The sequence below is a fragment of the Podarcis muralis genome, chromosome 5 (assembly GCF_964188315.1).
Source record: "Podarcis muralis chromosome 5, rPodMur119.hap1.1, whole genome shotgun sequence".
NCBI lineage: Eukaryota > Metazoa > Chordata > Lepidosauria > Squamata > Lacertidae > Podarcis > Podarcis muralis.
The window spans coordinates 38,547,643-38,564,783 of record NC_135659.1 but is presented as its reverse complement, the minus strand read 5'-3'; the positions used below and the strand labels follow the sequence as shown (position 1 = coordinate 38,564,783).

The 17,141-nt window shown below is 40.5% G+C and overlaps 1 protein-coding gene across 2 annotated transcripts in view; it reads right to left on the bottom strand.

Annotated features, from left to right (window-relative positions):
• The window catches only part of NEGR1 (neuronal growth regulator 1), a 452,691-nt gene that overhangs the window by 92,200 nt on the left and 343,350 nt on the right, over window positions 1-17,141 (bottom strand). For both annotated transcript variants that reach the window (XM_028733090.2, XM_028733091.2), the window contains exon 5: window positions 3,967-4,087. In XM_028733090.2, the coding sequence (XP_028588923.1) occupies window positions 3,967-4,087 (121 nt within the window). The remainder of the gene's footprint in view (window positions 1-3,966; window positions 4,088-17,141) is intronic.

Here is a 17,141-nt window from a genome sequence, read left to right as displayed (position 1 = left end):
ACTGCTCTTGTAAGCCCTTTCCTTTCCTCCCATTTCTTTTTATTCCTCCTACCGATAGCCATCCAATCAATTGGTGTGCACCCATCAAACGATCTTGAAATACACATCCAATATAACACCATTACTTCTTAAAAACAGACTTGGTAAATGCAGATGATCCACCATCTTTTTTTGTCATCGACTACACATCATAACGGATTTTTGAACATCATAATGGCTTTTCCTTAGTTCTATGAATTGCTCACTTTTTCACACTAAATGAGCAGCTTATGAAAAGCAAAAGCCCATTTAAGAAGGTCAGGAAGCAGCCAGGTACATTTTAATCCCAGCAGAAGTATATTAATCCCTGCACAGCAGTATATGGTATGTACTGCGACTAGACCTCAGCCTTATGTGTGTTTATTTAAAGGTAAGTCTTTCAGCAGAGTTTTTTTTCATTCAAGCAAAGTGAATGTAGTATTGCATTCTCAAGAGATCGTACTCTCTCTTTTCATCAAGAGCACATATATTACCCATAGAAAGCTCACTCGCCCCTTTCTGTTTTACTATAGGGAAATTTTGCAGATTCACTTCTTTAAAACGATAAAGAATCAAAGTTGCTCCTTCCTATCACTTGCTACGCAAAAGGGAAGCAGTGCTTTCTTTAATGTAACTTTCTGCTTTAGTGACTGTGCTTATTTCTCCTCTTCCCCCCCTTTCCTATCCTTGCGGAAGATTGCTTGTATCGGACTGGGAATACAAATAAGTTTAGCAGGCAAGTAGCTCGCTAGAAAGGTGCCCCCAGTGCTGCAGAAAATTTTGTGTACAGAAAGCTGTGGACCGGAACAGAGAGGCCAATCTTCCACTCAACAGATCAATGCATAGCACGAGTGTCCAAAGTTTGGGTCTGCATACTGAGGTGGAAGAGATTTCCAGCAAAGGAGAAAGCTTCATGTAACAGACATGCTGCTCCATCTTGGATTGATCGAGAAGATTTCCTTTACTCCTTTATTAGTTCCACCCTGGACTTATTAGAAGAAGGGTGAACTCTATCAACTCAGTGATCCCTATTTCTCAGAAAGAAAAATATCTGAAGAGATTATTTTTTGATGAAAATTTTGTTTTTTAGACTTGAAAAGGACTGCCATTTTACCAAAAAAAGGTCTGAATATTCTCTGCCAATTCCTCCCACAATGCCCTGAAATTACACTACATCCAATGCATTGTGGGAGATGCAAAATAGTGGTTGGATGGTCAATAGAAAAGTTCTGGTATGCTGCTTTCAGTGGCCACAAAATATTTGGGTGGGGGAAGAAAGAAGCTATGCCACAGCTAATGAAACCACACCTGAGTCTTTGGGCTCTCCTCCCAACAAGCTGTTGGGTCAATTTTGCCACTTGTTGAGCAGTATGAAGAATTTTGGGTGGCCAATTTCACTCAGCTCTTTTTAAAGCCAAATTTAGGAAGACTCCATCAGTCAGAAAAGTGACATTTAGAGTCTTCATATGACCAAAGGTTGAGACTTCTTGGCATAGGAATTTCCAGAAATAGATGAAGGAGCAATTGGTAAACACTGTGGATAATTTGAAAAATATTTTTCTCTTGGACTCATTTATTTTCAGGACATATGTAACCACATTCAGAAGTTGGATAGGCATAGTTAAATGTGAAAATACTTAGCTATGCTTGATTACTCGGGGAATTGCTTATATTTCATCCTGAAAGCAGAACTCTTGCCTATATCAACAAGTTACCATTTAATTTTGATATATTGAGGCAGCACATCATAAATCTGGGAGAGAGGTACAATTCCCTCCCCAGCATTCAGCCTCAAAATACATATCTATCATTATTAATAGTATAGCTGCATATTGATGATTTAATATTTTACATTACATTAATGCTCCTATTTTTTATTTAATCAGTACACAGCCCTGCATATAAAATAGCATTTGGTTTAGTCATCTCAAAGCAGTAGACAACACACTAGTAGGAAACAAATAGTCCTTTTTAAAACCCTGAAACATGAGTTATTGCTGCATTGAGCAAACATGAACGTTTAGGAATTATAGGTTTGAATAATTATCTCTAGAAACCTCACCTTTGTTTAATCTACTTTTTTCTAAGTGATTTACTTTGAGAATTCAACTTCACTTGCGTAATTTTCAAGTGTTTGAAGCTGTTTAATTCATTTTGACAAAAAGGGATGGAAACTCTCAGTTTCTTTTCACTACTGTGGTACAGCAGCAAACCAAGAAAAAAATATATATATTAACAAGTTTACCGAAGTCTAAAATCAATTCATATTAAGATGATTCATTCACGAATGCTGAAGTGTAAATTAAGCATTCAGAAGTACTTAAGAGCAAGCAATGAGTAATGATGAGACAAACATAATTGTGAATATTGAATACTGATGCTACTTGATTAGGATCCATTATATTACCTTTGATTTCGCAAAAGTTTTATATACTGCTTATTAAAAAAATCTCTAAGCTGCTTACATAAAATAGTATAATATTCATTAAAATAGCAATAAAAACAGCTTTTAAAACAGTAGAAATTATTATTATTATTATTATTATTACCACTGCCCATCTGGCTGGGCTTCTCCAGCCACTCGGGGGAGGGGGGTCTCCAATACAAAAACATAACAAAACGTCAGACATTAAAAGCCTTCCCGATACAAGGCTGCCTTGTTTGAAAATGCTACTGATTAAGGGCTAATTGCTTCTAAGGGCTAATTAACATAGAAGCACTAGAAATATCCAATATCATTGGAATTATCACAGGGAATTTAAGGCTGATTTACTCCATATCATAGAATTGATCTGCACCGTATTGAGACTATGGTTTACTTAAGCTTTCTCCGTGATATGCTACTTTTTATTTTTTAATTTTTTTTAAACATTCAATGAGCTTTCTAAAGACATGGAATTCAGATATGAACCTTCTTCAGCCAGCTGCAGTCTGGTGGTATAAACCAAATTTAAGTTTGCTGAGTCTGTTTTAATGCATACTTTTTGGTCACCTCAAGGTCACGAGGTACTGAAACCTGCCTTCTCCTGCATCCCCACTGTACCCAGACGAACATATCCCAATATAAAATTACCTAATTATACTTGCTTTAAATTCAGATCAACCTCTAATTTAAAAGTGTATGCTTTCTATATGGAACACATGAGGAAGAAAATTCATAGGAAGTCAAACTCCCATTTCTAAAATTTCATCCTTTATTTTTGGAATTTCAGATTATCTCCTCCCCACCCCCAGAACACACACACACAGCAGCCACTTTGCAGAGAGGAAAAACATAAGCAGGCAGCATTTATGTTCTGTGCATGTGCGTGTGTTATTTACACAGAGGAATTACAGCACTACAAGATTTAACTCGTCCTTCAGAGACAATGGGAAAGACCAAGCTGGAGAACAGCACGAATCAGCTTCAGCCCTGAAAAATATCTATATTTAGGCTCATATTTGAATACATTAATGATATTATAATATATTAGACCATTATAACAGTTGTAGTCTTTATTAGGCTATTTGAAATGTACATTTTGCTTGTTTCATGGGTTTTAATGGAAATAATATTTTAGATTCAAGCTTTTGTGTTGTCTCGTTCATGATGCCTAATTTGCAAGAAGAATATAGTTGTGCTTAACCAGATGCTGTGCTGATCATAAATATTCTATTTATGTAGAATGTCCAAGTATGCAAGTTGCTTTACAGTCTTTCTCTTGGTTATCCTAACAGTCTAAGATACAGTAACCAACCTCTGTGGGCTCCTCTACCTGCATTACAGCAACACTCCACTGTATACCAGATATTTATGATATTTGTGGTGGCATAATTGCATGATATCAGCAATGCAGGCAAGTGACTGACTGCTTCCTGTGAGGAGCCAAATTCTGATTCATTGCCCACGTAATATACAGATCCTAGAGCACATGTAAGAATGAAAGCAGGTTTGACAGTCAAACTTACTTCCTTTCACCTCTGAACCATTCAAAAGCTGGGGAAGGAACACCCGCACTTTCGCATCTTATGAATCCACTCCCTCCAAGCGTCACTCCACTCGATTTTATTTCCTGAATTGTTGGGGCAACTACAAGGAAACATAAATATTTGTTATTGAAAGTTGCACTCGTCACAAAGCCATGTAAAACATGTTGATCCCTGTTACATTTCATTTCCTTGTTGCTCAAGCGGGCAGTATCATCCCAAAATAATTTAAATTGAAATAGTACTAATAATCTAAAACAATTCACATAGTCATGTTCTATTCCCTGCCACTTCACCCTTCCGCCTCACCATCCCAGAATGATGTCAGGTGAACAGCGCAAGCCCACCCTGCTATCAAACGCTGCTTAGATAAAGCCATAGCATTGGTCAATCCAGCTCATCACTGGACCACTAAGCTATGGTCCTTCCACATAAGTGACTTAAACAAATTGCCGTATTTATGTGAATCTAATGCGCCATCAAATCTAATGCACTCCTCAATTTTCAAAACCTTGAAACCAAAAAAGTATTTGCTGGCACCATCAAATCTAATGACGTAATTTGCCTCAAAAAGGTGCAGTCGAGTAAATACAGCAGTGATGGCCAAATTTGGCCCTCCAGCTGTTTTGGGACTACAATTCCCATCATCCCTAGCTAACAGGACCAGTGGTCAGGGATGATGGGAATTGTAGTCCCAAAACAGCTGGAGGGTCAAGTTTGGCCACCACTGGAATACAGTAAGCTCCACTATGTTCATTTACTTGCAACAGTTAGAAAAAATGTTCTAAGATTTTTAAAATCCATGTTTAGGGAAATACATTTCCCAATGAATACCATGAAGCATAAGCAATGACCATTCTCTCTCTCATAATTTATTTTATAATTTCTGTTTAAAATATAATGTTTGTGTTCTGCAAAAGACTATCTAAGCAGGACTCAACTTATAAATACAAATTCATTTTTCCAGGCTACATTCCCATTGATATAATGTTATTGTAGATGTGTGAACTTATGACTCCTCATCATTCTCTTTCTTCAATAATCACACCTATTCTTCTGCTTGTCATGTAAAGAGGCTATAATCTTTTATGATACCAACTATTCCCAAGAAGAAGAGCTGTATTAAAGAGGGGATTCATCAAGAAGCCTGGTCAGTGTCTCTATGGTTTTTATGTCTAGTGGAACAACAGCAAGTAAATCATGTTCAGATTCTTTAAAGTATATAAGTAGGAGGATTTTTAATGTGCCCAAGCAATTCTTAGAAACATTGGAGGCTGGCATTAAGTGCTTTCCGCAATAGTCCAACATTACTGATTATCAATTGAAAGATACAAGCTACTGTGCCCCATGATATAGTTTGAAGGCACATGAGAGCTCTGCCTTATCGTAGCTAAGCAGGTCTGGGTCTGGCCAGGGCTTGGATGGGTGACTGCCTGGAAAATACATGTACACCATCTTGGGTCCCATGGTGGAAGAAACGCAAGATATAAATGGAATATTAAAAAACAAACAAACTGCTGAACATGACCAACTATTGCAGTGCACATGTAACCAACTGATATGCCGGTAAGAGATATTTCCCTTTCAGGGAGACACGTAGAGCAACTTTGTTTATTGAATAGCCTGGAGACAACCCAAAACACACTTTGATAACCCAAGTGCTGTGTGCACAATTCAAGACTGCAGGATCTAACTACTTCTCTTTTCCAAAGTATCTAGTGAGCAGGGGTGTCAACTTGAATAAAATATTGGGGGGGCAGGTAAGCCCCGCCCCACATAATCGATCACATGACACGGCGCGCACGCACACGCACACGCATACATGCACACACCATTTGAATGGCAACACCCATCAACTTGGGGGGGGGAGCAACCCCCTCAAATATTTTATGGGAGGGGCAAGGGACATTGGCCCCTAGAAGTTGGCTCCTATGCTAGTGAGTTTGAACAGCATAGACAGTGGGGTGTCGTGGTTAGAGTGCTGGACTAGGACAAGGGAGACCCAAGTCCCAATCCCTGCTCAGCCACAAAGTTCATTGGCTGACCTTGTGCCAATCATCAACCAAACCTACTTTATAGGGTTGCTGTGAGGATAAAATGGAAAATAAGGCACCTATGTAAGCCAAGCTTCTTAGAGGAAAGGTAGGAGAATATCGGTGTAATAACTAGATAAAGAAAAAGGTTTCCAAGATGCACTGATGACACAATATGAATAAACCATACACCCTAACGAAAGAATTTTAATTAGAAAGATATTGACGAATTTCATATAATGACCGATTCATGTTTATTTTTGAGGCAGTAAAGGATAACTTTCTCCCCCACCTACCATTTTACCATAGGTGCCATTTCTATTAAAAACAACAGCAGCTCAGCTATGAAAACTAACTGCAGGATACATCTTCATATAACTACCATTTTCTGTTTGCTTTCAAAGTTTTAAGCCCTAAAACAGTTCTCTCCAAAAAGGAATATGCTTGTCCTGAAATCATTCAAGAATCAATAAGCTGCTGCAGACGATTCAAAGCCTATTTTCCTCCATTATCCAGCCACACATCTCCATGTCCCCTTGAAATTATTTAATAAAGAAAACAACGCCTTTTCATTTCTCAGCCCACAGAATAGGGATGATGTTGATCAGTGCATTTATTTTAATATAAATTCAATAACACATTTTCCTCATTTGAATAAATATATAGCATTTATAGCATGCCTACTCCCCATTCACAGCACCTTAAATCCAAGGATATGTGTTTACCATTCTTACAAAAGTGAGCAATAATTAAGACTATGGCGATGATGGTGCAAAAGAGCACACAAGGGCTCTTATTTTTCTAATAATTGGAGGGTATATACTTATTTATTTGCAGAAGTGGGCAGGCAGGTTCAGAAGATGTGCTGCGACTCACTGCAGTTTCCTGTTTAACATGACTTCTGAAAGTACAGGCACTCCTTTTCACCTCACCATCCTAAAATATCCAACATTATCTTGCAAAATAGTAGAATGCACTTCCAGTAAAGCATGTAGAGCAGTTCTGGAGAAATGATGCTGGACCAGTGGACCATGGTTAAGTTCTCAAGAATCACCTGATGTATAAATGTCCTCACCATAATCAGATTATTTTTGGGGAAGGTTTTGGGGAATGGTGAAAGGCTGGGGCATCAATTTTGGGCCAGACATTTTCACTGGGAGTTTTTAGTGGAGCTACTTCATAGGCCAGTATTTTCTAGCTTTTTGTAGATTTTTTAAAAAACAACAACATGTGGAGCCCAGTTTTGGAAGGGGAAAAATGTTTTCAGGCTTCCTGTAGCATTTTGAAGAGAAAAGTTCATGTGGTTCATAAATAGATCTATTTTCAAAATGTGGTTGAAATGACTAGAATTTTATGATGCAGAACTGTTTGCAGGCTTGCAAGAGCTAATATTGACTATTTACTTTAATGGAGAGTCATCAAAGACTCGCATACCAGTGTATAAATGACTTTAGGAGTGTAGCTAAATTCCTGGCTAGATTATTGGTAATGTTACTAGGCTAGCAATCTGAAACCCCTGTTGCTTCCACTGATGTGTAAGACTTAGAATAATTCTGGAGGAAATTACACCTGAGAATATCTGCTGCTTTCTGGTTATTTTTTGTTTGTTGGTTTCATTAAGACCCTTAAAAAACAGTGCTAGAAAAGTTCCAGTTACAACACAACTCTCTCCTTACTTTAAGAAATAGTTCTTTTGTGTGTCTTGTATGAACCACAGATATACGCTACTCCCCTTCTTTTGCTGAAATTTGTATTGCTGAGCCCCCCTCCATGAAACAGAGCTCCTGTTTCTCTGAAAAAAAGTACAAGAGAAGCAAAAATTTCATGGATTTCCCACCACTGCTTTTGTATGCTGGAAAAAGCATCACTTCTGAGGCAGCTGCCAAAGGCCAAACAGGTAGTGCCCCAGGTGCAGGCTGCTTAAATGGCCAGGGGGCAGACCTGAGGGAAGCCTCCCCACTCCGTTGGTTCCACCCCCAGCACAGGCCAAGCCCCAGCCTGCATTCCCATTAGCCAAAACAGGATGCAGGCCAGAATCCAGCTCCTGATAGAAGGTGGGGGCTTATGCACCCTGGTTCCCTTGTCAAGGCCCCAGTGGAGCCTCTGCTGTCCTGCAACGCTGGTGCACCAAAAGTGATGAGTGGACTTGCTGGAAAACTGGGCAACCCATGCTGAAGCAACGAGTCATTCTGAGAGGGGGGTGGGGAACAAGAACATACAAATGATGTAGATTGACTAGGTAGTGGTTAGACCACTTCCAGTTGTTCTGTGTAAATCAGAAACATAGAAAAATAAAGTTGGGTGCACTGTGCCCAAGACCTTCTGATGGCTGTTAACTAGCATTGTGGATGAAATAGTGTCTTGTGGCACCTAGCAATGGGTGGTCCTTTGGGTCACCAATTTTAGCAGCATCCTGTGCAATGCCAAAATTTGACACCCCCTGCCTCTCATGTTCTATTCTAAATAATAGGTGTGGCGTGCCCAAGGCTCTGCACCCAACGTCACCAAACTGGTCGTGCTCTTCTAAATCTGCATCTGACCCAGCAGCTAAGTTGCCAGGATGTAGGCACATAATTCCACAGTGCTGTTTTCTTAGACTGACCATGCAAGTAGGAGCAGAACCACCATAAAACATTGCCTCCAACTCCCAACCCACAAATAAAGGAGGATAACATGGTGAATGGTATCAAAAGCTGTGGGAGATCCAAGAGCAGCAACAGGGTCACACTATCCTTGTCTGTTCCGGAGGTCCGTTCGCCTTCTGAAAAGTTCGGAAACCTAGGCGTGGCTTCCAATTGGTTCCCGATTGTGCAGGCAACAATAGCGGAAGCCGCACTGCACGTTCGGCTTCCAAAAAAAGTTTGAAAACTGGAACACTCACTTCCAGTTTTCGATCATTTGGGAGCCGGAACATTTGACTCCCAAGGCGTTCGGGAGCTGAGGTACGACAGCAGTTGCCAAGTACCTCAGGGTCTAGGGAGGGCTTTTAAAAATGGGAATGGGCTTTCCACCACCTCCTTCAAGGTGGTGGGGCCAACCCACTCAAACAAATATGCATTAACTACCCTCTGAACCCACCTAGTGAGCCTCCCACCCAACTTGCACAAACAAGCCAGGATGTGCAAGGCTCAAGCGGGCAAAGAGAACCTCACCTCTCTACTCCCAATTGCTCCACAAGAAGTGGCTTTTCCACTTTAAATGGGCCACTGGGTTACCTCACCTTTTTATGCCCTTGGCTTAACTTGGCTTGACTCAATGCAGATAAAAACCAGAACCACTAAAAACATAGAAAAACCAGTCATTAAAATACAATTAAACACTGACAGACTTTAAACTACATACATATATAAAATCTGTTTAAAACATATAACTAATCACAATAAAAACAGCATGGCACCAACCCTTTCATTAAAAGCAGTCAGTTCCCAAAAGCCTGTTGGAAAAAGAAAGTTTTCACTTGCTGGCAGAAGGACAGCAAGGAGGGAGCTGGTGTAGCTTCTCTGGGGAGGGAGTTCCAGACTCTGGGAGCAGCCACCAAGAAGTCCTTCTCCCGTCTCCCTACCCAGCATGCCTGTGGGGGTGGCAGGGCTGTGAGAAAGGACTCCCCCAAAGATCTCAAAACCCAGGCAGGTTCATATGAGGGAATACAGTCTTTCTGATAGCTTGGACCTAAGTCATGTAGGGCTTTGCCAGCACTTTGAATTGTACACATTTATTTGCAACGTGTAGTTTAGACTTCAGAGCCACCGATAGCACACCTAGAAAACCTGTGAAAACTGCTTGGATTCACTCCTAGACCAAAGCCATTATATTATTATTGTTAGAATATATCTGCACTAAGCCAGGAGGAACCAGACCTTTAAATATGCTGGCAAAAAATGATTTAAACTCTACTAAATCCAAGTAGCAATTATAATCCTTCTAATGTTCTTGGCAAATTTCCTGTGAGGCCATTAGAAATATTCTAATTGATATTAATATTCTTCTCTGGAAACAAATACAATAAGTAATACTACATCATTCCAAACAATTTTTTACCAGCCAATCAAGACTTTGTTAAAGCTAGCTATTTATTATTGTTAATTATTGAAACTGTAGCAGCACTCAATAACGTTTTATGTCAAATAAGATGTTTTTATTTGGATATTATTAATATAGCTTCAGCTCCACAAGAAAGCTATATTGCACTGTCATAATTTTCTTTTTGAAGATAAACAAATCATGATGAAATCAGTCATTAATCAAATATACATTTTAAAATTTGATGTCTTGACACTGCAGAAAACAATGACTACAAAGAGATAAAAAACCCCAAGGAGTCAGGAAGGTTTTTTAAAAATAGATGGCTTTAAAAGTTTGTTCTATACAATAGGCAAGGAGAAGGAAAATGTGGTAAACCAAAAGACAGACAGATATAGCACTAGAGTTTTCCTTTATGATTCTGTTACCCTTCCCAGTCATGCAATGCAGAAATACACGGGTATTGTGCTTGGACCAAATGTGACAGGAGACTAGAGTTGCTTGAACAAGATACTTGCAGGATTCCACCCCACTCCCTGCTCTTTCTAAACTGTCTGGTACAGGGCATGAAAATATGATCAGAGCAGGGCTTGGGAGAGGGATCAAACCGTTTACCTTCACAGTTTTTCAGGTTGAAACCAGCCCATCTATCAAAGCAGCTGTTTGCCCAGTGTAGGGTAACATGCCCATATGGTACCTGCATGTTTGCAGCTTTGAATGACATTTTAGTTGAGCAAATTGTGCAGGAGGAACAACTTTAAAACAGCCTTCCCTAGTCATAGAATCGTAGAGTTGGAAGGGATCCAAGGGTCATCTAGCCCAACCCCCTGCAATGCAGGAATCTCAGCTAAAGGATCTAAAGCAGTGGTTCCAAATTAGTGGTCTGGGGACCCCTGGGAGTCTGCAGAATGCACCCAGGGGGTCCCTTGCCTCCCACCCAACTATTTTTTCATGGTAATACCACAAATTTTATGGTCTGTTTTAGCCCTGTGCATTTTTTCAATATATTGGCCAAAATCAGATTTGAAATCACCCTGCAATAACAATTTTGACCCGGCAATATGCAGCAATATATCACTCCTTGCGCGCGAAAGAGCAAGGCAGCCGATTTCAAGGCACTGCTAATATCACTTGATGATCGTAGCTGATAACGCTGCTGATCTGAGCTGCCTTCCCTCACACTGAGGGAGACCAGGGCAGATGATCGGCCTCATTTCAAGGCACTGTGGCACTACCGTCCCCTGGCACTGAGGCAGAGCAACTGTTCTCAGTCAGCAGTAAAAGCAGCAGCAGCCACAGTGCACATGCATCTTCGCTGGCTGCCCCACTGATGGGGCTTGATGTGCCCCCCATCCCCATCCCTTCCACTTAAAACATGCAGTGGAGGTGACTCCACCTCCTCTCCTGCCCTCCCCCATCTGAACTCCGCAGCTGCTCCTTACCTCATCCGCATGCCTGATCTCGAATTTCAGACATTGTGATATATCGGAATACCATGATGTTTAGCTGCTGATTTATCACAATGTTGAAAGCCAGCCCTAGTCTGTTTTTCAGTATACCTAAAATCTTTTGCTTATTAGGGGCTACCCCACATTTTGTTTAAAAAATTGCTTTGCAGAGGTAACAATCATAGAGTTATGTTCAAAAGTAGGGGGGGGGGTGTCCATAGCTCAGCTTTTGAAAAACAGCGGGTCCTCAGTAATTAGCTAATTTGGAACCACTAATCTAAAGCATCCATGACAGATCGCCATCCAACCTCTGCTTAAAAACCTCCAAGGAAGGAGCGTCCATCACCTCCCAAGGGAGACTGTTCCATGGTCGAACAGCTCTTACTGTCAGAAAGTTTTCCGTATCTTTAGTCGGAATTTCCATTCTTGTAACTTGAAGTGCTGTGGTCTTTCCCCAATTTACCACCCCCTTTCCATAGCTACATGGATTCAATAATCAATCCTCAATATCATTTCTAGCGGCACCCTTAGTGGCAATCAGCCTGCAATGCCTTTTATACAATAGAATGCACATGAATATCCAAAAGGGACACACATATTCCCTCCCCTTCCATTTTTTGCTTCAAAGCCTGTTGCAGGTTGGCCTGAAGCCTACTTTTCAGTGTAGGAAGGGACTGAGGGGTTCCCAGGGGGTGGCACTAAAGAGGTTAGGTGCTGAGCAAATGCTAAGAAGTTTCTTCAGACTTCATTGTGGTCCTCTTCTATCAGTTCCTGATAGTGAGATACAATGAAAGTTACTGGGAGTGTTAGCAGCTTCTAGTTCTACTTTACATTTATTGTGAGGAAATTAGCCATGTGTAACCCAGGCTGTGATTATTCTTGAAGTTCCAAGAGACATACAACAAATCATGGGCAGAACTGCTGGACACTTTCTTTTGTTCCTAGTTTTACATATGCTTACCTCAGCAGCTAATTGTTCCCCCTAACTGGGTCAGCCTAGGACATTATGCTGCCAGAGGCAAAGGACAAGATAGCATCCCTCCCAGTGTCGGTGCAAATGGCTCACCTTAATAAGCATTTTAGTTGCTCTTTTCCATACATTCTTTGGAGCCACAAACTGCTTTGCAAAATGGTGTAGTGGTTAAGAGCGGTAGACAAGTAATCTGGTGAACCGGGTTCCGTCTCCGCTCCTCCACATGCAGCTGCTGGGTGACCTTGGGCTATTCACACTTCTCTGAAGTCTCTCAGCCCCACTCACCTCACAGAGTGTTTGTTGTGGGGGAGGAAGGGAAAGGGGAATGTTAGCCGTTTTGAGACTCCCTAGGGTAGTGATAAAGCGGGATATCAAATCCAAACTCTCTTCTTCTTCTTCTTCTTCTTCTTCTTCTTCTTCTTCTTCTTCTTCTTCTTCTTCTATGCAGTCCAAGTTCCCGTTGCTATGTTGCAATAGCCTTATACCTGGCAAAATGTCTATATGCACAGCTCCATTCTGCTTGCTGAGAACTCCAGGCATACACTGGAGCACTTGTGGATCTTTGCATCCGGGCCTGTAGCCAATGAGGAACACGGAAGTCTTGTTGCTTAATGAGCAGTCTATAAGAACGTCAATAGCATAAAGAGGGCCAACCCAGAAAACTTCACAAAGAAATGTGAAGATCCAAAAAACCCCAAAAAAACCCCAGCAACTTCTTTCTATTCTATAGCAAGTTTAATCTTTTATCATTTTAATGAGCTTTGAAACCTTTTTATGTTCATGCTTTTGAGGGTTTATTTAGCGACACATTAGCACAACAAATGAGCGCATTTCTTTCAGCAAATATGTAAAATTTCTTTGTCCAGAATCTCTTTTGGCATCTACTTTGCATGGCCTCCTCTTCTTCCATTCTTCACAACTCACAGCTATGTTAAAGGGCTAAAGAGCCTCACTAGAAGTGAAACTGTCTCTCTCATTCCAACTGTATATTAGGTAGAGTAGTGCTAAATTTTGTTCACATCCCAAATGTTTGAGTTCTGTTCTGTTTTAAATATGCAGGTAATGAAAGTGTAGATAAAGCTGTGCAGGAGGTATATTGGCATTCAGATGGATGCAAAAAATATGCAAAAAATCCTTCTTCTATCTGCACCAGGTTTCATCTTTTAACATTTTAATGAGCTTTGGGACTTTTATGCATATTAGTTATGTTGCCCTAATTACTCATTATAATTCTAATGTGCATTTTTATATTTAATTACAATGCTTATAAAGATTTGATATGGACAGTAAATTATTATAACTAGCATGTGCATAATGATTATGAGCTGAATTTATTAACTTTTACGCTAGCATTCAACAGTGCTAACTTTCAATTTCACCTTTGTGATTAACCACATTGTCTGATTAAACAAACATTTTGTGGTATTAATTGTAAAGTCATAAAGCAATACGGCTTTATTTAGCAAGATTTGGGCCCTGTTTTTTATTTGTGCTTTTCATTTTCATTTTGTTGAGGTTGTTCTTTTAGCAATTTGCTTGTCAATGTGCTGAAACAAATATTATTTTCTTTTAAATGATCTTTCTAATAAATGGAGAAACAAGAATGGGTGAGATCCAATGTAGCATTAGAACAAGACGTTGGAGAGTTGGCATTGTTGAACATACTGTAGTGCACAAGCTAAACTGTAACCGCCTATCATCATCATCATCATCGATGCCCAACATCCTTCACAAGTGTAAAATGCCTACTAGGTGTGACAGTTACATTCCCATTTATAGAATTCATGTTGTACAAGTAGACTGGCATGATTGGATATTGCCCAATTATTCTGGAATGCCTGGAACTTACTCTAGTTGAAAATTATTTGCCTCATTGCACATATATTATTTGTTTCTCTCTGTGTCTGTGTCTTTTTCATATCTACTTTGTGTCCATTTGCCCATCACTTTGTCCCTCAGTGGCAGGTGGGAGTCTTGAGGAGGGTTTTTCTTGGGTTGGTCATTTTCCTTCCTTCCTTCCTTCCTTCCTTCCTTCCTTCCTTCCTTCCTTCCTTCCTTCCTTCCTTCCTTCCTTCCTCAGCTCTTATTGCAAGGGATTTCAGCCACAGTGATAAGATCTTTGCTTTAGATATCTGTATAATTTGGGGAGAAATAGCTCTTTCAAGCAGCTCATACACATTTCCTCCAATTAGTCCTCATAATATGATGATGAAACAGAGGCACAATTATTCCTTCTAACAGATTATCAGTGTTTTTAATTATGCATAATTTAGATAATTTCAGATTCTTATAAAATATGAATTTCCCACAGGTACGCCTAATGGATTGTTATAACTGCTTATAAAAATTGCTTATAAAATCAGTGATACACATTAAGTGGCTCCCGGTTTCCAAATATGCCAGCAGCAGATGAGGATTATACTGAAAGATGCAATTTATTAGGGCATGATCCATCCACCCATAATTAAATACTGCTCAGTCCCATTGATTCCTGTAGAAGAAACGAAGGCAAAAATTGCCCAGTGGGGCACAAACGTTTTATTGTGTCATGATCTTAATGTATTGTAATTGCAATATTGAAAATTTGGAACTCCTCCCCCAACCTGCCTAAAGCAAGTTAATGGAAAATATGGTTCTTTTTAGTGGAAAGGAAGGATGCAAACATTAGGCCTGTTTATTTTATTACATTTATTTTGAAGGGGATAAATAAAATGATCATAATGAAGACAAGGCTTTAAGATTTGTAGTTTCATCAAGATGCAACCCCAATCGTGTTATGTTATGCCATGTTATCAAATGCTGTAATTTGATATAGTGTCAAGTAATGGAAAGGAGAGTAATACGAGTTGTCAAAAATCACGCCTTAATGTAGGGCTGATCATGGGCTATATCAGTAATATTCAGACTTCTGGCTATAAAGAACCCTTGCCATGTGGTGTCCTCTACTGAAAATCCTTCACATTTACCATGTGTATGGAGGAGGATTGTAGATAATGTGCTAGGGCACATATGCCACCCATATGAGGCATTAGCCACGCTGGCTGAATCTCACTGCTGCTGTCCTGATTGAACTAAAAGGGCAATCTAGAACATTCACAACATCAAAGGGAAAGCTCATAACAGCTGTTTTTAGTTGTGTCCCTTCAGGAATTGAAGTCCTTCCATTTGTGGAAAAGTTTCTGATCCACCGGAGGCCCCTGCTAATGGAAGAGGAGGGGCAATATTCACCAATTCTGCCTCTCCCTTGCAGTTCCCTGAACCCCTCTAATCTGTTCAAGAAGATCAGCCTGAGAAAACAATGAAAAGTGGAATCAAGCCTTCAGAAATAGTAAACAAAATATGCTTGCCCACATCTAGTGTTAGCAGAGGCATTTGTTAGATCAGTGGTAGCCAATGGGCTCCAGATGTTCCCACCAACCCCAACTGGAAGTTCTGGAAGGCACCATGTTAGTGATTCCTGTATTAAATCAAATATTATTCTGCGAATTTATTGACTCTTTAAACTTATGGAAAAGCACCATTGTATACAACCTGGTATCTTGATATAATATTTTGTTATAGCGTGTTCTCCCTAACAGAGAGCACGTGTTGCGGTTGGGGGAACAGGCCACTGTGTCATGACTAGGCAAATTTGATGGAACCCAAACCTGTAAAGGGTTAATTGGGTTGCTGGGGATTTTTGAGTGTTGCCAATTCGGAGGAGGGGTCAGAGACTATAAATTCAGGAGCCAGACGATGGGACGATCTCTTGGCCGTTTTGCATCGGATCACCCGCCCCCCTCCCTTTTATAGGGTGGTTCCGTGGTTACTTGACCTTGCTATGCCTGTCATGGGGTCGTCCGCCTTTGAGCGGGGGCCTGGTAGGAATTTTGCCATTTGGCTGATTGGCTGGTGCCATTTGGTTTTTGCCTACTGCGTAGCAAATCGTCACAACTTGTAAGGTTGGCGGTTAGGCATTGGTTAAATTGGTTCTTGGAGGGGTAAGGTGCCTATCCCTCCAAATGATGCGGAATGGGAATTCCGTTAAAGGAATCCAGGGGCTTGCCATTCTTTCGTCCTTGTCCGTGGAGCCGGACTTGGGCCGTGCAAGCCCCACCGGAACATGAGGGTGAGAAGTGTTGGACTGATTCCCATCCTCACTTCTCCCCAATACTTGTTTCCCACGCTGGCTTCCGGTGGTGTCCGGAAGTGCCAGCTCTGTCCTTGGGGGCAAGGACAGATAGTCAAACCAATGCCTAAGCAACCACTCACATTTTTTGTATTTAAATAAAGTTGTGGCCAAAAATTATGCCAAAAACCTTAAACAAAAATTGAAGTGTGATGTGTGAATTTTTGGGGGGTGGCACTGTGGGACTCAACACGCAAATTTGTATACTGTTTAAGGACACAGACAATGCTTGTTAAATGCTATGCTGCCATCCCAATGGTTACTTTCCCTGCCATCCGTTCCCCTCCGTGTTAATTGTGTGCCAGTGCAAGTTCTCTAATGGGTCTGTCTGGTATGGAAATCAAACACCAGACAGCCAATCATCCCTACCACCTGTACTTATTGTGCAGACTATCTGTCTTAAGAAGAAGATGCATGTGTTCATTGATGGGAGACTATATAATAAGCCATTTTCTTTACAACATGCATTACAGAATGACCCTATCCACTTGCAAATTAACTGAACAAAGAACCCA